The following is a 23,785-nucleotide window of genomic DNA, read 5'->3' as shown; positions in this document are numbered from 1 at the left end:
AGAGTGAAAAAGTTGGCTTAAAGCTCAACATTCAGAAAACTAAGATCATGGCAGCCGGTCCCATCGCTTCATGGCAAATAGATGGGGAAACAGTGGCTGACTTTATTTTTGGGGGCTCCAAAATGACTGCATATGGTGACTGCAGCCATGAAATTAAAAGACGCTTACTCCTTGGGAGGAAAGTTATGACCAACCTAGACAGCATATTAAAAAGCTCTGTCTAGTCAAGGCTATGGTTTTTCCAGTAGTCATGTATGGATGTGAGAGTTGGACTGTAAGGAAAGCTGATCCCCGAAGAACTGATGCTTTTGAACTGCGGTGTTGGGGAAGATTCTTGAGAGTCCCTTGGACTGCAAGGAGATCCAACCAGTCCATCCTAAAGGAGATCAGTCCTGGGTGTTCATTGGTAGGACTGATGTTGAAGCTGAAACTCCAGTACTTTGGTCACCTGATGCGAAAAGCTGACTCATCTGAAAAGATCTTGATGCCGGGAAAGCTTGAGGGCAGGAGGAGAAGGGGACGACAGAGTATCAGGTTGGATAGCATCACCGACTCAAGGGACTTGACTTTGAGCAAACTCCCGGACTTGGTGAAGGACAGGGAATCCTGGTGTGTTGCAGTCCATGGGGTTGCAACGAATTGGACACGACTGAGCGACTGAAATGAACTGAACTGAATCTCCCTTAAGCAGGATGACTCCCTGAAGGGCTGTGAAACAAAAGGAACGCGCAAACGGAGACCACACCACTGTGGCAATGGTCTTTTGGCAAATCCATTTCTTTCTACGAAATATCCAGCTGACAGAAATGGCTGAGATAGTTTCTTGCTTGAATTATCGACGAGTCACACCTGCTCGGTTCCTGGGCGGACCAAAGCCCGAGTTTCATATCCACTGCCAGCGCTCGCGTTTACCTAGTAACCTACACTTCGGGTAACAGAGGCTACCCCTCAGCGCGACCCGGAAGGAGAGATCGCCCTTTCCGCCTGGAAAGGGCCCACCCTCTTCGAATGGCCGGGACAGGAGCGAGACGGGGCTGCGCGTGCGCAGTGGCGTTGGCTGCCCTTCCGGTACGCCCGGCGCGGACAGGCGGCGCGGACGCAGGCACGCACGGACGCACCGTCTCCCCTACACGCGCCGCCGCCCTATCTCCCACTTAGACCCGAAGCGGCGTCAGCCCAGCAGAGATGCTGCGAGCCTGTCAGTTATCCGGCGTGACCTCCACCGCCCAGGTGAGGACGGGGGCGCCGGGAGACAGCGCATGGTGAACTGACTCTCGGCAACCAGCGGAAAATAAGGGAGGCTTTGGCTTTGCCTAGGCCCCAGGACAGAGGCGTGTCTCCGGGCCGCCCTTATCGCGAGAGTCCTGGGTGGGCCCGTGAGGCAGTTAATTCGGGAGTTCGGTGGACGGGAATGACTGGAGGGTTATTGCTGAAACGGGATGGGGCGTGGAGGAGAGAAGGTGGCGGGGAGGCGGGCGTAGGACGGGAGGCACGGCTTTGGGGACGTGCCATCCAATCAGCCCCTCGCTGCCTCAGTCTAGGACCAATCGAGGCTGCTGGCGCCTGGGTCGCCGGTTGGGCGCGTGAGAGGTTTCGCGGATCCAGTGGTTGAAGGTCGACGGGGGAAAACTACAGTTCCCAGCGGGACACGCATATCCTTGGCTGGTTGCACCTTAAGGAGGTGCCTGGACTGCTGGAGACCGCGTTTTAGGGGTCAAGGTTGTAATTATCCAGGAAGGACTGCCTTTCTTTTCATAACTGACAACGCTTCTTGAGTTATTCTTACTCTGAATAAAAACAGTAAGAGCTCGAGCTTCTAGAACTCGAGGAAGGTTAAGCGCCTGACCTTGTGCTCGTTTCTGAGATTAGCCTGAAGATCTCTGTCTTTAGGTGCTGGGACAACTTTGGCAGACGTCCAAGGAGTTACTTGTGTTTCTGCCTAATTATCACAGTAATTTTGGAGAAGGAAATGGCAATCCACCCCAGTAGTCTTGCCTGCAGAATCTCATGGACAGAGAAGCCTGGCAGGCTACAGTCCATGGGGTCACAAAGAGTCGGACAGGACTGAGCGACTAAGCACACACATCAAAGTAATTTACTGAAATTTAAAATAGTAAACCTGCTTCCATTGCTCACAATTGAAAGAGAATTGGTATTTTGGCAAAATGTGGAATTTACCAAACAGGTTCTGTGACTCAAGCAATTGAGCAAAGTCCCTGGACACAGTCAGTTAGAAAAGTAAAATTTTTTTTTTTCTCCCCACGTTTGCTTATCTTCCATCTCCCCTTTCGTTTCCAGGGTAAAAGAAGCAGGCTCTTCCATAGGAAAGTGGAGTGTGTGTTAGTTTCCTATTGCTGTGTGTACATAGCAGGTACCACAGATGGAACAGCTTAAAACAACACCTATTTATTACCTTACTGTTTCTAGAGGTGAATGGTTAGGGTTATCTGCTTGCTGTCATACAGGGGTGCAGTCAGAGTGTGTCCCTGCTGTGATTCTCATTTGGAGCTCAGGGTCCTCTTCTAAGCTCCTTCCGTTTGTTAGCAGAATTCAGTCCCTTGCAGCTGTAGGGCTGAAGTCCCTGTTTTCTTGCTAGCCCTCACCTCACCTACTTGGGGGCTGCCTGAAATTCTTTGCCACAAGATTGTTAGAAGCAGTTTATAGCATAGATGTTTACTTTGTTGCAGGTTACCAGGAGCTTGTCTCTCAGACTTTAATATCTCTTCCCTGTTTCTGATTTCCAGACCTAGGTTTAAAAGGGCAAACCCACCTGGATAAATCCCTTTTGATAAATCAGGTCAACTGATTAGAAACCTCATTACATCTGTAAAATCACTTTTGCCTGTACAACTCTGATCATGGGCTTAACCACTGGGGACAGAGATCGTGGGAGCCATCTTAGAATCTGGGCTACCAAAGTGCCCAAGTGGGCCTGGGAGAATGCAGGAAGCAGAGCAGCCTTTCAGGGCAAAACTGTTGAGGTGTATCTTTGGGGCCCTCCTTTCAGGCCCACTCTTCGTTATTCTGCCCAAAGGTTACAGCATGGTTGTCACTGATCTGTCTCCTCTGTCTACCCTAGGGTCAGTTCTTTACCTCGTTGTTAACAAAGGCCTTTAAAAAAGCACACAGACTGGACCATGCCATGCCCTCCAGTGACATCCCATCATATCAGAATAAAATCTAAACTCTTTACCACATCCATAGGGCTCTTTGTGATCTGGCTCTTTGCATGTCTTTTTTTTTTTTACTCTGCTTCATTCTGTTCTTCTGATTGCCTTTTCAGTTGCTGTTCGCCCTGAAGTCCTCCCACACATCTTTGCTTAGCTCACTCCCTTCATTCAGATGTTTTCTTAGATATCACTTTTCTTTCAGAGAGGCCTTCCCTATCTAAGACACCTCTGCTCGCTCTCTCCTTTGCATCCCTCTGGAACCTACCCTTACCCTCCTTGGTTTTACTTTGTAGCTCTTACACCACCTGATATACTGTGTATTTATTATGTGTTTTCCACATTAAAATGGAAGCTCCTCGAAGGGACTGTATTTACATCAGTACTCGTAATAGTCCCTAGCTCCTAATAGATGCTCAGTAAATAAACATGTCACAAGTGTGACATGTTTGAATGAAAGATTAATGTGTTCTGTGAATTTTTCTTAATTTCCATAAGAAGATGTGACCTCCCTTAAACCTCCATAGGTTTTAGAACTTCTCTAGAGAAACTTGGCTCAGATGGTAAAGAATCTGCCTGCAGTGCCGGAGACCTGGGTCTAATACTTGTTGGGAAGATCCACTGGAGAAGGGAATGGCAACCCACTCCAGTATTCTTGCCTGGAAAATTCCATGGACAGAGGACGATGGTGGGCTGTAGCCCATGGGGTTGCAGAGAGTCAGACACAACTGAGTGACTAACACACAAAGAGAAATAGAACCAATAGGATGCGTATATAGATAGACTTATTATAAAGAATTGACCCATGCAGTTGTGGAGACGGTCCAGTCCAATATCTGTAATGGAGGCTGGCAGGCTTGATATGCACATACTCAGAAGAGATGGTACATTTTCATTCTGAAGGCTGGCAAGCTAGAGACCCAGGAGAGCTGATGGTGCCGTTTTGGTTGAAGGCATTCTGCTAGAGAATTGCCTCTTGCTTGGGCAGGCTGGTCTTTTTGTTCTATTGAGGCCTTCAGTTGGTTGGATGAGGTCCACCCACATTGTGGAAGGCAACCCACTTTATTCGTAGTTCACTGATTTAAATGTTGATCTCGTCCAAAAACACCTATTTTGACATATAAAATTAACCACCTCAGCTGACATCTAACTGATTCTCAGTGTCTGGACTTAGTCATCCATGTGGGTATTCAGCAGGAATGAATTGCTCTTTCTTTCCCAGAAATGAGCTTCAGAGCTCTGATTCTTCCTCACTTGCCAGACCTGACACCATCCATCTTCTCTTAGTCCCAGGACTGCATGGCCAGGCCCAACCGTTTTTGAGGAGGACCTGGGGTTTGGAGGACCCGGGCTTTCAGTCTAGCCTGACCCTCTCCCAGACTATAAATTTGGGAGTAGTCACTGCATATGCATTGATCTTAAAAGAGAAGGAGACATCATTATTCTTGAGGATTGACTAAGCTAATTTATTTAACTAAGACCAAGTTTGATAGCAGGGCTAGTTTAAGACTGAACTTGTCTTGTGAATATTTTTAGCTATCATCTTTTAGAATTCTTTCTTTTCACTAGGATAATAAAATACTATTGCTCAGTAATAGATGTAGGTAGCAAGGTGTACATGGTAGAAAGTAGTTTAATATATGATGCAGCCTGTTTATTTCTACGGATATTAGAATCTTTTTTTTATTCTTCATTTTTATTTCTCTAGATCAGTTGCTTTCAAACCATTTTGAAATACATTTTACGTCATGACTTAGAACACAGATTGAGAATATATAAGTAATATATATCCACACATAGATGCAGAGAAAACTAAGGAAATGTCACCTTCCTGCTTTTGCCATGCTGATGAATATCTGCCATTTCTTTATCATAACTAAAGAGTCCTTTTTCTCCTAGATCTAGAATATGAATTTACTGAGAAATAATACTGCTTTCATGTCAAATTTACTGTATTTTTTTGTGTGATAGATTTTTAACCTTAATGCATGATTCCTATAAAATATTTTTAGTTAACTATAGAAAAAGTTGTTGCATATTAATCTGTATTTCAAATGTAGAACTGATCGTTAATGTCTGGATGTCTTTTGTTTGTGTGGGAGGAATTCTTCTGACAGAATTCAAAAATATCAGTTACAACTACCCCCTAGTCTAGAAAGGAAACCTGCAACCTCTAGATAGGGTTTATATGAGGGGCCTTGTATTACAGTCTCTGTTTCCAGGATTGTGGTTTCTTTTTCTATGTTCACTTTAGTTTGGTAGGGCTAAGGAATTAGTGGTTTGTACCAAAACATCACATGGAAATTGTGTTTTGTTGTTTTTTTTTTTTTTAAAGATTTTGCACAGGTTTATCAGCTTTCCACATTGTGCAGGTTACATACAATACAATACCAACCTTATTCCTAACAGATCCTAAAAAGATTATTTCAAGGCCTAGCTGTAAACTACAGTACTTTATATCTATATTCTTAATAAAAATAAAATTCACAAATCTTAAAAAGGAATTTTAAATGCAGGGCTATATTGAATCGGTAAACTGCAACATAAACCGGTGCAACAGAGGTAACTGATTACCAGTCTCACTCTATGTGATGCAAGCATGCTACTTTCCCACTAATTTAAAGTACTTTCAATCACTATGAGCCAGAACGCATGCCTGAACCTTAAACTGCACTTTAAAAAGAACAATATCTTGGCCTAGAAATTAAATCTAATGATGTACAACCATCAAATGGAAATTGTGTGTCTTATCTCTCCTTTTGTTTGTTTTGTTTGCTAAAATCACATTTTTATAGGTTGGAGGCAGCACTAACCTTAACAACATTTATTACAAAGTTATATGTCAAGACAAATTGTTTTGAAACAGTAATGTCTCTTCTGTATTGTTGTTTATTATTATTAAAAGGTATCCCAGAAATAAGAGGTGTCCAGTATCTTTTGTGTTAAAGTTAGGATATTTAGTTTGTATGAATAAAGAGAGAGTTTAGTCTGGTGCTTAGAAAGAGTTTTGGAGGTAGACCTTGGATTTGGCAGTGGTTTCTTAACACAGGACACCAAAAGACATAAGATAAATTTGATTTCACAAAATTAAAAAAATTTTTGCATCAAATGACACAAGAATGAAAAGAATAGGAGGGACTATTTTCAAATCATATAACTGATGAAGTTCTAGTATCTGTAATATGTAAAGATCTCCTACAACTTAGAAACAAGAAGACAACCCAAATAAAAAATGGGCTAAGGACTTAACTAGACATTTATCCAGGGAAGGTGTATAAATGGCCAACAAGCACTAGAAAAGAGCTCAAAATCCTTTGACATTAAGGAAATGTAAATTAAAATCACAGTGAAATAGCCACTTTGTAGCCAACAGGATGGTTCTGATAAAAACAGAAAATAACAAGTGAGGATGTGGAGAAATTGGAACCCTCATACTTCACTGTGGGAATGTAAAATGTTGCAGAGTTAAACATAGAATTAACCATATGACCTGGCAGTTCCACCCCAAAGAACTGAAAACAGGTATTCAAACAAAAACTTGTAGGTGAATGTTGATAGCAAAAGGTAGAGACAATTCAGATGTTCAGCCGATGTCTAGATAAACAAAATATGGTATATCTATACAACAAACTAGTTCATTCAATTTGAACTAGGGTTTGGCAGTTCAAACTGAATGAACTAGTTTCATACTAATTTCACAAAAAGGAATTAAGTATGAGTTACATACATGATACATGTGACAACATAGAAGGACCTTAAAAACAAGCCACAGAAGGCAACATATTGCATTATTCCATTTATAGGCAAAGTTCAGAACAGGCTCTGTAGAGCCAAGGTAGATAATTGCTGCCAGGAGCTAGGGAGAAGGGAATGTGGGGAGACCTGATGGTACAGGAATTTATTTTTGGAGTGATGAAACTGTTCTGGAACTAAATAGTGGTGATGGTTGTATAGCATTGTGCATGTACTAAATGGCACTGACATGTGCACTTTCAATGGTGACTTTTATAAGTGAAATTTACCACGCAGAGAAAAAGCACCAGGTAGTTGGAAATGACCTGATATATGAAGTGTGTGCATGCATGCTCAATCATGTCCAACTCTTTGCGACCTTATGGACTGTAGCCTACCAGGCTACTCTGTCTGTGGGATTCTCCAGGCAAGAATACTGGAGTGGGTTGTTGTACCCTCCTCCAGGGGATCTTTCTGACCCAGGGATCCAACCCACGTCCCTTACATCTCCTGCATTGGTGGTGGTTTAGTCACTAAGTCATGTCTTACTCTTGCCACCCCATGGACTGTAGCCTGCCAGTCTCCTCTGTCCGTGGGATCCTCCAGGCAAGAATACTGGAGTGGGTTTCCATTTCCTTCTCCAGGGGATTTTCCTGACCCAGGGATCGAACCTGGGTCTCTTGTGCTGCAGGCAGATTCTTTACCAACTGAGCTACAAGGGAAGCCCTCCTGCATTGGTAGGCAGGTTCTTTATTACTAGCACCACCTGGGAAGCCCTCCAGATAGATATCTAAAGATAGATAAATAGATGTGTGTGTGTATGTAATATTAAAGTAATATAACACATAATAAACCTGAGGTAGTATCCATTGGCCAAAATTGGGGCAGTTTGAGTTTTCAAACAGATAATAATTGCAGCTGGTTTAAATCCATCAAAAGTATTTAAGTCTATGAGTTGATAAAGATCCTGTTTTAGTTTGTGGTAACTACATAAGGCACCTTGAGCTTGGGGTAAAAGATTATTGCCTCACTCAGTTCTGGGGGTTTCCTGGCCTCAGGTGGCCAGTTTGGTCAGCATCCCTTGTGAGGCTGTAGTCAGGCAGTGGCTAGGGCTAGAGTCATCTCAAAGGCTTCCTCAGTCCCATGTCTGGCAGTTGATACTGGTGGCAACTGTGACCTCCGCTGGCGCTGTTGGATGGAACACCTGCATGTGGGGTTTTACATGTCTGGGCTTCCTCACTGTTTGGTGGCTGTGTTCCAAGAGCAAGTGTGATGAGAGGCAGAGCCAGGCAGAAACTGTGTTCCCTTTATGTCCTGGTCCCATATGTCACAGAGTATCACTTTCACTGCCCTTATTAGTAAATTGATAACTTAGGCCTGTCCTGGTTCCAGGGAATGGTGCATAGATGTCAGTTTGATGGAAGATAGCGAGTTGCTGGAAGAAATAATATCACAGGAAGTATTACTGTAGTCATATGGTCTGTCCTGTAGCCACAGCAACTTGCATCCCTTCCACATGCAGATGTGTTCACAATCTTCCTTAGAACCCTCCAGAACCTCATCCCATCACAGCATCAGACTTAGACTAACAGACCAGGGTCTTGTCATCAAATCAGTTACCTTTGCACACAAAACATCTTGGGTGTGATCCCTTGGGTGCAGTTCCTTAAGTGCTTTTCCTTTCAGTCTAAAGACCTGTGAACTAAAGAGACAAGTTATCTGTTCCCCATGTGTCCTATGTACAATAAAGTGTGACACTCCCATCCCAAAAGGCAGAAAAAAAAGACACAGCAGTCACTGTTCATAACAAATGTCAGGTCTATCTGGCATGAGTTGCTGCTTGCTTAATTAGGACTTAGTCCTTCTGCTTGGGAATGTTTCTCCTTAACTTGGTTCTACCCTCTGGGCTTCAGGTTTCACTCCTTAAATTATCCTTCCTATTCTAGAAACGTAGCCTGTTGGCAGCTGAATCGTTTTCTCAGACTGATGTCTGTCTGCAGACATTCTGGAGTCCAGAAACTTCATTTTGTACTCTTTCCCCTTTAATCCAGGCTGGCCTGTTTTTCATCTTAATGACTTTGTGGGTTTCTTGTGGGTCTTTCTGGGGTTTTCTCCATTAGACAAAAGCCACACCCATAAATCTGACCAGGATAAGCTATTCTCCATTTTAGGCTTCCTGTGAGGCTGCTGTGGTCTAAAACCCCTAAGATTCTCAGCAGTCCTGTTGTTTAATGAAAGGAGTATGGGTTGCATACTCTTAATGTTGTCCTTAGTGAGCCTATTCTCAGTGTAAAAAGTTCTATGAGGAGCACCTCCTGAGATCCTTCTGAGGTCTTAAAGGATCTTTGCTAACTGGAGAGGCTGAGAATGAGAAACAGTCTCATTTTTTAACCCACCAAGTACTGGGTCCTTTATATTTCCTTCAAATTTTGCTTGCAAGCTAAACAGTTTTTTTGGCTTATGTTTTAGAAGCTTGACTCTATCCTTATTATACTCTGCTGAAAGGAACCATTTGGCACTTGTGAACATTCTGCTTGATACTCTGTCTAGCTAAATCCATCAGTTCATTAGATAGTGTGTACTAAGTCGCTTCAGTCATGTCCGACTCTTTGCAGCTCCATGAACTGTAGCCTGCCAGGCTCCTCTGTTCATGGAATTCTCTAGGCAAGAATACTGGAGTGGGTTGCCATGTCCTCCTCCAGGGGATCTTCCCAACCCAGGGATCAAACTCATGTCTCCAGCACCTCTTGCATTGGCAGGTGGATTCTTTACCACTAGTGCCACCTGGGAAGCCCCTTTCATTATGTACAGTGATGCCCACTATTCTGTTTTCCACATCTTACCATCATGAGAGTTTTGATAAACGTCTACCACTACATACGAAGATTCCTTTCTCCTCCGGGTTCCCAAAATATTTTTCATGCTTTTCTTAAGCCCTCACCAAAACAGCTTCCGTGAAGATCATTAGGCTTCTGCTAACAGTCTCCTCAAGGCCCTTCCAACTTTCAGTTCCACCCCCCAGTCCCATCCCAAAGTCATTACCATGTGTTTCATGTTTTATAGTAGCACCCCATTTCCAGGTGTAAGCATATGGTTGGTTATAGCTGTGTAACAGATCACCCCAAACCTAGTGGTATTAATTAAGCATAACATTATTTGTTCTTTCACAGTAAATTATATTTTTTATTATACAGATAAAAATTACATTGTATTATATATACATATGGTTCCCAGGTGGTGCTAGTGGTAGAGCCTATCTGCCAGTGCAGGAGATGCTAAGAGATGTGGGTTGGATCCCTGGGTTGGGAAGATCCCCTGGAGGAGGGCATGGCCAACCACTCCAGTATTCTTGACTAGAAAATCCCATGAACAGAGGAGCCTGGCCAGCTATAGTCCATGGACTCACAAAGAGTCAGGCATGACTGAAGTGACTTAGCACACATGCATGCATATATACATACAAGGAAATAATATATAAGTAAGTATTTATCTTTCATTTCTGAGGAGGTTACATTAGGAGGTTCTTGGGATAGTATAAGCTTGCAGGGTTCTGGGGAGGTGGCAAGGTTCTAGAAAAGCATGTGAAATGTGGCAAGTTTTGGAAAATACAGTCTGTCAACAATAAATGAAAATCAAAAAACCCTGTAATTGTTCCTCATGAGAGGATAACTGGATAAAAGGATAAAAAGAATAAACCATTTATTCTTCCTTTCCTCTTTAAACTCTACTGCTGAGTAACTAAATTGTAGATAAAGGTAAGCATCTCTTTATTGAATATATCAAATTATAAATGAAAAATAGAATCAGAGTCCACTTTTGGCAACTTCCAATAAATGAATGGATCTAGACATTGTAAATCAGCAGTTGATAACATTACAAAAAGAGAGATAGGCAGGCATTGTGTGCCTCCATAGTGAAAGAAGACACTACCATGTAAAGTCTTGCCAAAGAGAGTAAACCTGAGTCTGGTCAAGTGTCTGGTTTCTGCTCCGGGTTGCAGGAAATACAGAGGACTGGCATGTTTTAAGTTGCACCTTGAACAGAATCCAGTCTATGGAAAATTCTGCAGATCAAACAAGCAGATTCTTCCAACAGAATAATTATTGGAGGAAACATCTATAGAGTAAAAGACTTGAGGATTAAGAGACTTAGAAGATACAGGTATATATATATATTTAATAGGCAAGATTAAACTTTGTATCTAGGGATTCATACTTGTATGATAAAACTGTAAAAAGCTTCAATTTCCTGACTTCACATACCTATAGCTGAGAGCAGCCTCCTCTTGAGGTGTTTGTGGAAAGTTGGTATTCCTCTTGAGTCGAAGCCAGGGACTAAGCTCTCATCTCGAGTTGATTTGGGGTCCACGGAGCTCTTTCATGTTGCTACAGTGACCTCAGGATCCCTCTAGACTTAAGACAGTGTTCTTGGGGTTTCTCTGGAGTGCCATCAAGGAAATCAAGGCTCCTTTTGTGTTTGATGTGGAACACGGAATTGCTCTGCACGCAATGCAGCGGAATCGGGCCTCATCTCGCGGCGAGGGGGAAGTCTCATGGTTTTTCTCGAGTTGCGGCGGGAACCTGGGGTATATTCTCGAGTTACGACGGGGATGGCCCTTCAAAACACAGATAAAAATTACATTGTATTATATATACATATGGTTTGTTTGTGTTTGCGTTGTTTGTGTTTGTGTTCGCTGTGTTTGTTCAGCGACGTCAGGACTCCTGCCTAGTTGCGAGGGACACCTAGGGATTTATTACAGACTATGCAGGTAGCCAGTTTTTAAAATCAGGAGCCACAGTTTCAGATTTAAAAAACCTATTAATTTGAGTCAAGATACAGTCAGGTTTTTTTTTGTTTTTTTTTGTATAGAGGTATGATACTTACTGCTACTGTTTTTTGGTCATAAAAGGTAATTTTTTTTCCACATTTAATCTCTTCTTAAATCAGGGTGCATATTACAGCTGTTATAGTTGTTTAATTGAAAGCTTGGCTTTCAAAACAACAACAAAAGCAAGAAAATCCAGAAAAATTCTGAAAAAAAAAAAGTACTAGAAGAGAGGACTAGCTCTACCAGGTTAAAACCTAATTGTAAGATGCAGTCGTTAAAACATTGTGTTATTTGTCTATGAATAGAAGTGTGTGAATAGGGTGGATCAGTGGAACAAATTAGGAAATCTAAATGCATCAAGAAATTGAGTATTTTTTAGGGTGGCATTTCAAATTGTTGGAAGAAATGTATTATTCAGTTTGTGATTTAGGGGCAACTGAATAGACCTTTAGGAAAAAATAGTTAATCCGTACCATATACTTTACCCTGGATTCAAAGATTTAAACGTAAAAAAATGAAACCATCAGAGTAAAATCATGCAAGGATTATTTTATAATCAGTGTACTAAGTGAAATAAGTCAAAGACAAGTACTATATGATATCACTTACATGAACAACAGGACACTTGTGTACAAGTTTTTAAAAATTGCAGCATTACTCTTAGAAGTCCTGTGTGAACCTTCTCAATTGCATCCTCCTTTTCTCTCCAGAAAAAAGCTACAGCTTCCCTTGTAGTTCAATCGGTAAAGAATCTGCCTGCAGTGCAGGAGGCCTAGGTTCGATCCCTGGGTTGGGAAGATCCCCTGGAGAAGGAAATGGCAACCCACTCCAGTATCCTCGCCTGGAAAATCTCATGGACAGAGGAGCCTGGTGGGCTGCAGTCCATGGGGTCACAAAGAGTCAGGTACGACTGAGTGACTAACACTCACTTACTTACAATAAAAAGAAGCAGACTCACAGATAAAGAGAGCAGACTAGTGGGTTACCAGTGGAGAGAGAACCAGGAGAGGTAAGGTAAGGGTAGGGGACTAAGAGGTATAAACTTCTGTGTGTAAAATAATAAGCTACAAGGGGATATTGTACAACACAGGGAATATAGCCAATATTTTATAATAACTATGAATAAAATATAACCTTTAAAAATTTGTGAACACTGTTTTGTAAACCAGAAAGATAATATTGTACATCAACTATGTTGTTGTTGTTATTTAGTCACTAAGCTGTGTCTGATTCTTTTGCTATCCCATGGACTGCAGCCCATCAGTCTCCTCTGTCCATGGGATTTCCCAGACAAGAATACTGGAGTAGGTTGGCGTTTCCTTCTCCCAGGAACTGAACCTGTGTCTCCTGTATTGATTGACGAATTCTTTACCACTGAACCACCAGGGAAGCCCACATCAACTATATACTTCAATTAAAAAAAAAAAAAAAAAAGTGGTCTGGAGAATTCCCTGGTGGTCCAGTGGTTAGGACTCCATGCTTCTACTGCCAGGAGCCCAGATTCAGTCCTTGGTCGGGAAACTAAGATCCCACAAACTGCATGGTGCAGTCAGTGGGGGAGGAGGGGAGAGTGGTTTCATAGTCTCTTTTTTTGAAATCTTGAAAATAGCCCCTTTTTTTGAAATCTTAAAAGTAAATTTTATATGGGTCTTGGGGTACAGGAAATATCACTGTTTTTAAGGATCTGTAAATATGTTTCATGGTAAGTTGGTTTATGAAAGTAAAATTTTAAGAAAGACATTTATATTTGTAGTAAAAGGATTTACTTCCTGACCCTAAAAGCCTTCTAGGTTCCTGTACTATTGGTTGTAATGTTTTCTCCTTCCCCTCTAGAGTTGTCTCTGTGGGAAATTTGTCCTCCGTCCCTTGCGACCATGCCGCAGATACTCCACTTCAGGCAGTTCTCGGTATGTAGCACGTCTCCCTGTAAACAGACTTTTAACTGTGTGCTGAAGTGTGTGTGTGTGTGTATTCATTCCTTGAATATGGGAATATCTGCTTAAAATCTTGATTTTTAAAGGGTAGAAACACTGGAGTTTTCTCATAATACCTTTGGAGCATATGTATTTGTAGGTGAAAATTTGTTAATGGTGCTCTTTTTGGCTCTGGTGGTTGGATGTCATCCAAGATAGACATCCCCCTCCCCCTGTGCTGGCTTCCATTATATGACAAATAGATTTATATCTAGAACTCAGCACACTGGAACTTAAAAAGTATTTGTTAGTTCTTCTTAATATTTATTTCATTGTGTTTACAGAAATGCTTAATTAAGGGAGAGGAGCTTTGAAAATTAGTGATACTTGTTTTTGGGGTTCAAAGGAAGCCTCATGAGTGTGAACATGCTAAGTTTTAAGTATGAAAGGGCCAATTGCTTCATTCTTCCTATCCTAGATATTACTGTATTAAGGAAGAGTTATCCATAAATGTTATTTTTTATTTTGGACATGTTAAACAACAAACCAGAGGAAGGTGATGTGCAGCGTGTGGAGATACACTGGGCTGCTGTGATCTGAATCAGTGGCAGAGAAGTGGAGCTTAAAGGTCTTTGAGACTTAGGCTGGTCTAGGAAAGAAGATTTAGGAGAGTCAAAAAAAAAAACCTGTGTTTCCTGTTTCTTTCACTTAGGTTGTCTGCTAGCAAAATTGCTGGAGCTGGCATTTTGTTTGTTGGTGGCGGTATTGGTGGCACCATCCTGTATGCCAAATGGGATTCCCATTTCCGGAAGAATGTAGAGAAAACCATACCTTACTCAGATAAACTCTTTGAGATGGTCCTTGGTTCCCCACCTTACACTGTTCCATTGCCAAAGAAACCGGTGAGAGTTTTAAACAGTTTGAGTTTATCCTGTGGAATACTTTGAAAAGCAGGTTGTTTTCATCTTGAAAATGTTTTGCCAGCATTGTTTGTCATTTTTCTTTAACTTGAACTAATGTTTCGTAGAGCAGGATTTTTATCCCTTTGGAGTCCCGTAAGTGCTCTCATTTAGTCCACATCACATAGAAAATAATTATGTGGCCCATAGGTTAAATGGAAGGGCAGCTTGGGCAGTCGTAACCCTGGCTGCCCTGCGGACCCAGGGGTTCCGTGTCAGCCTCCAGCACTGCAGCTCTCAGACTCTTAGAACAGTAAAAGCGTAAACGAAGAATGGCCATGACACCAGGATCCCCATGTTATAGTTAGTCATGGCTCCTTTTAGATCACAGAGCAGTCACAGAAATTTCAGCTACATACTGATTCAGTGATGGGAATATCTTCCAGTATTTCTGGAACTTTGTGCATTTTCTTCAGTTTCATCTTTCTTTTCTCCATGAGGCTTACAATTTTTTTTTTTTTTAAAACATCGGACGTATTCCTTCTTTCAAACCGGTGCTTGAAAAAAAGATTGATGAAAGAGAGCATGAATTTTGCTGATTTGGTGTTGAGTATTTCCTTAGTCTGTGAGGTTGAACATGGCTGACCAGTTCTTTGTTAGAAACTGGGTAGAGGTCTTTTGTCCAGTATGTAGCAAGGTCTCGAGACCAGACCTGTGATACAGTTACTATGTGGAAAAGCAGGTGTCCTTTGACTTCTCCTGCCCCTACCCCAAATGATACAAAATGTTCTTAGTTTTCTATATGGTTTATTCATCCCTGTGAACTTTAAAGTGTTTATGCTGGCTCAGGAAGATAGAGTTGCAGCTTCAGTAGGAGCAGAATCCTATGGCTTCATTCTAAAGTCCTGAGTCTGTTTTGAGCTACGTGACCTGGGAGAAATAGCTGGAAGCATCCAGGAGCATAGAGTCAGGCTACACAGTTCAGAGTAGTAGTCTTTTCTCCCTGGACATGACTTCCAAGTGTCATTCTCAATAGCCTTGACCTCTTCTTGCTCCGCTTTTGCTACCCTGCTGATAAAGGTCAGAAATAGGGTAAGAATGGTGTCAAGAAAAAGAATAAATATTAGAGAATAAATATTAGAGGTTAAACAAGAGAGGATAGCAAGCAAAATATGGGAAATTGTGAAGGTGAATCCAAGAATTCTAACCTAGCTACCTGATAGCATGGTACAATCATTAATATTTTTTTAAAAAAGCAAATTAAGAAGAGTGCAAAAAAATAAAAGAGTGCAAAGGCTTCTCTGATGGCTCAGTGGTAAAGAATCTGCCTGCCAATGCAGGAGACACAGGTTTGATCCCTGATCTGGGAAGATCTCACATGCTGTGGAGCTACTCAGCCCATGTGCCACAACTATTGAGCCTGTGCTCTAGAGCCCAGGAGCCACAACTGTTGAGCTCACATGCCGCAATAAGAGAAACTGCCACAATGAGAAGCCCACACACTGCAGCAAAGAGTAGCCCCTGCTCACCGCAGCTAGAGAAAAGCCCATGCAGCATTGAAGACCCAGTACAACTAAAAATAAATAAAGTTATTAAAAAATAAGAAATTTAAAAAAGACTGCAAATTGTGAGGTGGTGTAATGCAGACATGCAGAGCTGACAGGTGGAAGTGCTCAGCAGGTCAGCAGTGCTGTTCCTCCCTACACACAGCGTTTCTTTCCCACCTCCAGGCTCCGCCCCCCAGTCACTCTTAACATCATCTAGGCTATCCTTTTATCAGTTTTAGAGAATCTTCTAGAATAAGTGTTGTGATGTTTTCATGATATTTTCACTGTATCACTTAATCAGGGACTTTGATTCCTATTGTTTTAAAGACAGAATATAAAAGCAAGTAAGGCTTTGAGATTGTCTCATGGTTTGAATAAGGAAAGTGAAACCAAGAGTGGTTGAATGTTAGCCTGGGAGCTGGCGATTGGTTCCTTTATTTCTGTGGTTTATGGTTTTTGCTGGTTCTTTGGTTGACACTCAGTACCCTTGGCAGTGTGGCTCTTGCTTACACTTCTGTCCGTATCTCTGTATGGTCCTGCACATAAATCTGTGCTCTCATACTTGTTTACCTTATGGATATGCCTGTACTTTTCATTCACTCATTTACTCAAATGTCAATCAAGTGATTATTATGCACCAGGCGTTGTTCCAAGGTCCTTGGTAAAGCAGAAGACTAAACAGAGATCCTTTCTATTTGTATACCTCTTCCCATGGTCGTCTTCTACCCAGAATGACTTCCTTTCTTTTGTCTTCTATTGTTTTCTTCAAGACCGGCTTTCTTCACTACACAGACCAAAGTCAGTTTTCTGTCACCTCTGAATTCCAGTAGCAGTGTTTTTATTTTTATTTTGTCCCATTTATTGAGTACTCTCAGTTGTTGTGCACTGTTACAAACTTGTCGATTTTAGAAACTATGCATTTCATTTGATGGTAACCCTTTTAGTGTCAACATGGTTATTTATGCATAGTCAGTAAATACTGAGAGAAGATAATCCTAAAATGTTTTTCACATGGTTAGTTTATTGTCTCATTACAGATACAAGTGCTGTATCTGAATTTAGTTTTTTTCTTGTTTCTTTTAATCAGAGAATAATTGCTTTACAATGTTGTGTTGGTTTCTGTACAATAATGTGAATTAGCCTTAAGTATACATATACTCCCTCCCTCCTGAACCTCCTTCCCACCCCTCCACCCCGATCCCACACCTCCAGGTCCTCACAGAGTGCTAGGTTGAGCTCCTTGTGTTATATACAACTTCCCACTAGCTCTCTGTTTTACATATGGTAATGTATATGTTTTAATACTGCTCTCTCAGTTTATTCCACCCCCTCCTTCCCCTGCTGAAATCTTTTTGATAAACGTAGACGATAACTTCCCTAAATGGTGACAAATGTTATGTACCTGGATAGAATATAGTACTATAGAAATGTCATTTTTCTTAAAATATATGTTTCTCTCAAATCTCTTAAATATGTATGTGAGAGAAGTAATATTTTTATGATGTGTATGTGTGTTTACATAAATACACACACAGATCTAATAAAATTTCTAATTGATTTTTCCAGAGGGTGAAGAATTAGACAAGATTTAAAGTTCACATGGAAGAATAAGGAATGTACAAGGCTGGTCAAGGACATTTTGAAAGTGTTGGGTTAGGGAGTCAGACGACACTTGCCTTTCCAGATACTGACTTTGTTATAATCCTACTGTTATAAACAAGAAGATTTTGACATAGGAATAGAAATTAGAGAAATAGAACAACTAAGTCTACAGATAGATCATATTTGTACACATACATGTTCATTGTGAGAGTGTGAGTTGCTAGAATCTCATGTGAAAGTGATAATATCTTAAAAATACACAAGCCCTCTGACCCAGTGTTTCTTGGGGCAAACTACCCTGCAGACATCATACTCTAGTGCTTCTCAGTTGTCTGTGGACAAGAATGCTTAACAAAGAACAAGAAACAGTTTGAATGTCCATAAATAGTGGAATAAGAGACCCAGATTACGGAATTTGAAACTCCATTAGGATGTACAATTAAATTGGGATATTATTCAACTAAAAAGAATTTCTTAACCTGGAAGCAAATGAGTTGTTGTTAAATGAAAAAAATATATTAATGTGTTGCTAAATGAAAAAAAGCAAGTTATATGATAATTAGTATAATATAGAATTACCTATTTTAGATTGTTTAATGAAATGAAAAACTGCATATATGTATTTATCTGAGCTCATGGGTGGAAGGATAGATTTCAGGGCATTAGTAGTGGCTCCCTGAGAAGGCTGGAAGGAGCAATGAAGAGGCTAAATAAAACAATGCTTTATCTTGATACTGTTTTGCTTGTTATAATGAGCATGCATTTCATGAGATAAAAATAATAAAATTTTAATAAGAAAATGGGTATATTTCTGATTTCTGGTAGTGACAAAATTCAGAACCATTTCTATTATGGTTGAGTAGTCATCTTAGGATATCCAAGTCCCAACGCCAAGTTCTTGCAAAAAGAGAGACCACATAGGCAGTAAATGAAAATATTTCTGTTACTCAGTAGTTTTCTCTGGCATATCATTTGATAATCCTGTTCATGAATGGTGCTTTAAACTTAAAGCATGTGGTTATTAAGAAAGAGGAAAGCAGGCATTACAATTGCATCATATATCTTGGAAGTGCAGGTGCATGAATCTTGGAGATTAAAGAAAGGAAAACGAATTTTTATTTTTACTCAGAGCTTTTAAAAAAATGTTTGTTTCTAACTGAATATATTTAGAAGACACCATAATTGGATTTAGAAAGTGAATGGAAATAGCCTTCTCAGTGTTGTACACATCAAAGTAATGGTATTTAAAGGGAAGGTCATATATCAAGTACATTAGTTACCCTAGGAGTAGTTTTTGTTATTATTAAAATATGGACTACTTTTGGACTGCATTTTCCTAGTATGATGGGTTCTTTTACTGTGGTTAATAAAATACATTATTGTGAATTATTGATAACTCCCATGTTAAAAGCTTGAAAAACTTGACTTTTTAAATAATACAAGTTACTGTATGCTGCCTTTTTAAAAAACACTATTATGTCTGAAACGTTAAATGTTTTTCATTTCCAAGATTCAGTCTGGTCCACTGAAAATCTCTAGTGTATCAGAGGTAATGAAAGAATCAAAACAGCCTGCCTCACAACCTCAAAAACAAAAGGGAGATACTTCAGCTTCAACAACAGGTACCTATATTCAGAATCCTTCTTTTAAAATTGTGGGTAAATAAATTGTTTTAATGTATTTGTACCCATGGTCAAGGGTGAGGGAGTCTGTCCCCATGAAGGAGTCTTCCCTCACCCTGGGGAAGGAATATTCTCTCGTGTCTTTGTGGGGTTGAGTGGGATATGGAATGGGGCTTTTGTTTTTGAACAGCTACTGAGTACTGGTAAGAACAAGAATCGGCCTTGCCTGAAACAGTTACTTTTTTCCTTTTCTCTGACTCCTAGTTTTCCCTCTCTTTAGATTTTAAGATTTGCTCTCTTTCCCCACTTCTTTTTTCTATTTGTTCACTAATTCGTTCTCCTCTCTTCTGTCTTAGTGATTGAAGTGTCTTGATCTAGGTTTTGATATGCAGGTATTTTTTTGTCTTCATGATTTATAAGTAATCCCACACCAATTTACAGCATTTACCCATCCTAACCTGTTCAGCGGAGAAGGCAATGGCACCCCACTCCAGTACTCTTGCCTGGAAAATCCCATGGACAGAGGAGACTGGTAGGCTGCAGCCCATGGGATCGTGAAGTCGGACATGACTGAGCGACTTCACTTTCACTTTTCACTTTCATGCATTGGAGAAGGAAATGGCAACCCACTCCAGTGTTCTTGCCTGGAGAATCCCAGGGACGGCGGAGCCTGGTGGGCTGCTGTCCATGGGGTCGCAAAGAGTCGGACACAACTGAAGCGACTTAGCAGCAGCAACTTGTTCAGCATACATTTGAATTTATTGTTTGTCTGTAGTCACTTCTGCCTTGATGAAATCACCTTTCATTCAGTAAATACTGAGTATCTCTTTTGTGCCAAGTGGTGCGTGTCTTCTAGGCACTGAGGTTATAGCCATGAACAAAATAGTAAAAACAAGCATACAAAAGCTATGCATATTTCTTAGTGGGATGAGGGGAGGGAAATTGTATATAAATGCACAAGTAATTTATGTATAGGATGGCATAAAATGGTAAATGTGGGAGGGAATATTGCAGTTTTAAATGGAGTGGGCAGGAAAAGTTTCCTCTGGAAGGCAAAGACCAGAAAGAGATGAGTGAGTCAGTCATGTAAAAGACTGGTGGGGAAGAGCATCCAGGTGGAAGGATTAGCTAGTACAAAGAGCTGGCATGTTATAGCAAGGAGTTAATGAAGCTGGGCTGGCTGGAGTAAGCGGAGAACAGCAAATGAGGTCAAAGAGGGAGCAGAAAGCCAGCATGTCAGTTCTTGGTGACCATCGTAAGAGTTTTGCTTTCTAGTCTGAGTAGGGTGGGAAGCTGTTGGGAGGGTTATGGGCCAGGGGATTGATATCTTTTATCTTAATAAGAGTATTGGCACTGGCTATTGTGGGCTTCCCTGGTGGCTCAGATGGTAAAGAATACACCCGCAATGTAGGAGACCTGGGTTTGATCTTAGGGTCAGGAAGATACCTTCGAGAAGGGAATGGCTACTCACTGCAATATTCTTGCCTGGAAAATCCCATGGACAGAGGAACTTAGCAGGCTATAGTTCATAGGGTCACAAAGAGTCAGGCATGACCAAGCAACTAAGCACATATGCCGACTGGCTATTGTGGAGGACAGATAAAGGAAACAAGGACAGAGCGAGGAGACCAGGTAGCGGGCTTTGTGATAATCCAACTATAATTCTTAAATGGAACCTTCAATTTATTTAAGAAACTTTTTTCTCCATTTTATTGTCCCCTGCATCTATTCTGTCTTCAGAATTAATCACTTTCCTTTCCATCAACACTTTTATTTATAATTTATAGGCTCTTGATTTTTAAACCTTCCTTTCTTTAAAAATATGTCTATGGCATAAGTTTTTTGACTGAGTTCTCTAACTCACCATCTAAGCTGTGAACCTTTTTTCTCTGTTTAAACTTGCCATCTTGTTTTTCTTCACACCTCTTCATTCATCTCTGCCATTTTTCAAAGCAATTAAAAAATGGTTTTTGGTTACTTTTTTTTGCTTACTTTCTTCATCATAGGCTCCTTTTTCCCCCTTTGTTATTATTTTCACATGTTATGTAAATCTTATGCCCCCTTCTCATGTTAAGTATTAGTACCATTTAGTACTATTACTAGACGCCTTGCCTGAGAATAATGGTTAGAATACATATGGATGCTGACCAGATTCCTTTCTCTTGTGCTTTCCCAACCATTGTTCATTGCTTGTGGATTTATGCAGTGGACAGAGCCCCTGACTAATTTGTGTGTTTGAGTAGTGGCATCACAAGCATTTGTGTCTTTAAGGAGTCAGATGTGACGTGGCAGTAGTAGTAGTAGATTCCTGTGTGTTCTCTGTTAACCCAGGAAACTATATACCATGTGTGACATATATTTGTAGCACCTACAGAGGCAGCTCAAATTATCTCCGCAGCAGGTGAAGCACTGTCGGTCCCAGCCCCTGTGGTTCAGCATGAGGAACCTGTAAAAACCGATCACCCTGAAACTGGTGAAGGAAAACCCAAGCCTGCAACTTCAGGTAGTTAAATTCTCTGTACATGTGGTTTTATAAATGATGTGTTCATCGAACTATGTACTGTCTAGGCAATTGCTAGACACTCTTAAGTGCATATTTATACTGGCTTTAGGTCTGCAGTCTTGCTTAGCTAATTTTTGATATTTCAGAGAATAAATCTTTGAAAACAAGGGACTTTAGAACTGACCCTGTATTTCTTCATGTTGGAATCATTCAGTCATGATGTGATTTTATAATCTTTATCACAAAAATGCCCTCAAGTTGATATAGCTGGCAAATACAAATGATGGTATTTTTATATCCCCATTAGCTGTTGAAATTCTGTGCTGAAATTTGATTTCCTCTTATTTACTTTTGCTGCAAGAGGAAGCATCCTCAACTTCTGTAAGGGAGCGGCCACCTGAAGAAGTTGCAGCACGGCTTGCCCAACAAGAGAAGCAAGAACAAGTTAAGATTGAGTGTATGTAACCGGATGCTTTCTAAGCACTTGGGTCATGTCTCTCAGTTGCTTTCTTCTTCAACCTTCGCGCAAGTTTCTCATCTGTCAGCTGTTTGTGGTTTCTTTAGTGGCATTGCTCTTACTCACCTTTATTTCATCATTTGTGTTCTTTCCATCTACACTTTTACCCAGGTGACAAGGGGTTATTCTTAGTGTAAAATTGGTGTAAATTCCAAGTGATACATGTACTTCCTTCATTTGTTTTTAGTATGGTTAGTGCTGAAGATTCTGTATACTTTGCAGAAGGGGAATAATTTATGTTTTGGCAACTTGCCTAAGAGTCTTCTAATTGTTACACTTATACATTTATTTGTGCAGGTTGGAAATGGCTCCTTCTCTAGTTTGTTACCTGACCTCTGGACTCAGTGTCATTGTCCTCTTATATGACATTGATGAGAGATGGAATGTTCCACACACTGCTGGTTTCCACCCAACTGAGGCTTATTCCTTTTTAGGTTTCAGTTTTATATTTGCTTTTTTGATGGTTTAAAGAAAAAAGATAAGAGTTATCTAAAAATGTATTTTCCTGCCTTAAGGCACATGGAAGGAACATAGTTTATTGTATAATGCTGCAGCATATTGATGTCCCTGGAGGTAGTGTGCATGTAGTTTTTTGCTGGACTGAAATTTGTTAGTTTTAAACTCTTATGACAGCTGTTTGTAGGTGGTTTTTTTGTTTTTTTTGTCTTCTCTCCATTTATTTCTGTTTGTCTTTCTGCCTTTAGTGGTTCTTGGTTTCCTTCAATTTGCTAGTTCTGTCTTATTCCTAGGAAACTAGTTTGTTAGAATTGTGTAAAGAGTAGATGGGCCGGTATAAGCACATTTGTTGGGCTTGTTTTGTGTGCAATTATGTAGTCTATCCTAGAGAATGTTCCATGCATGCTTGAGAACAATGTGTATTCTGATTTTTTGGATGTGATGTCCTATTGATATCAATTAAGTCTGTTTTACTGTGTCATTTACAGTATCTGTTGCCTTACTGATTTTCTGTCTGTAGGATTCTGTTCATTAATGGCAGTGAGGTGTTATAGTCTCCTGCTATTAGTGTACTTGCATCAGATTCTCCCTTTATGTATGTTAGTATTTCTTTTATATATTTAGGTTTTCCTATATTGAGTGCATATATACTAATGAGTATAATATCCTCTTTTTCTATTGATCCTTTTATCATTAGATAGTGTCCATCTTTGTCCTTCTTTTTATGGCCTTTGTTTTAAAGTTTGTTTCATCTGATATGAATATTGCTACTGTTGCTTTCTTGTTTCCATTCACATAAAATGAAAATATCTTTTCCCATTCCCGTCCTTCACTTTCAGTCTGTGTGTATCTTTCACCCTGAAGTGGGTCTTTATAGGCAGCATATTGTAGATTCTTGTTTTATTATCCAATCTGTAGCTCTTTGTTTTTTTTTTTTTTGGGCTATGCTGGGTCTTTTTTTTTTTAATTTATTTAATTTTAATTGAAGGATAATTG

General features: G+C 40.5%; 1 protein-coding gene across 10 annotated transcripts in view; it reads left to right on the top strand.

Moving 5' to 3' along the window:
• Positions 1-1,017: 1,017 nt before the first annotated feature.
• Positions 1,018-23,785, top strand: part of IMMT (inner membrane mitochondrial protein) — a 40,757-nt gene continuing 17,989 nt past the window's right edge. For 2 of the 10 annotated variants that reach the window (XM_061155275.1, XM_061155274.1), the window contains exons 1-6: positions 1,050-1,230; positions 13,564-13,637; positions 14,356-14,545; positions 19,202-19,313; positions 21,679-21,816; positions 22,178-22,273. In XM_061155275.1, coding sequence (XP_061011258.1) covers positions 1,186-1,230; positions 13,564-13,637; positions 14,356-14,545; positions 19,202-19,313; positions 21,679-21,816; positions 22,178-22,273 — 655 coding nt within the window. In that variant the 5' untranslated portion in view covers positions 1,050-1,185. Of the gene's footprint in view, positions 1,231-13,563; positions 13,638-14,355; positions 14,546-19,201; positions 19,314-21,678; positions 21,817-22,177; positions 22,282-23,785 lie in introns of those variants that run through there. The other 8 variants (XM_061155277.1, XM_061155276.1, XM_061155282.1 and 5 more) reach the window with 7 other exon arrangements.

Source organism: Dama dama, chromosome 11 (genome assembly GCF_033118175.1).
Source record: "Dama dama isolate Ldn47 chromosome 11, ASM3311817v1, whole genome shotgun sequence".
Classification (NCBI taxonomy): Eukaryota; Metazoa; Chordata; class Mammalia; order Artiodactyla; family Cervidae; genus Dama; species Dama dama.
Note: the sequence above shows the minus strand (reverse complement) of the source record. Positions and strands in the feature narration are given on the sequence as shown.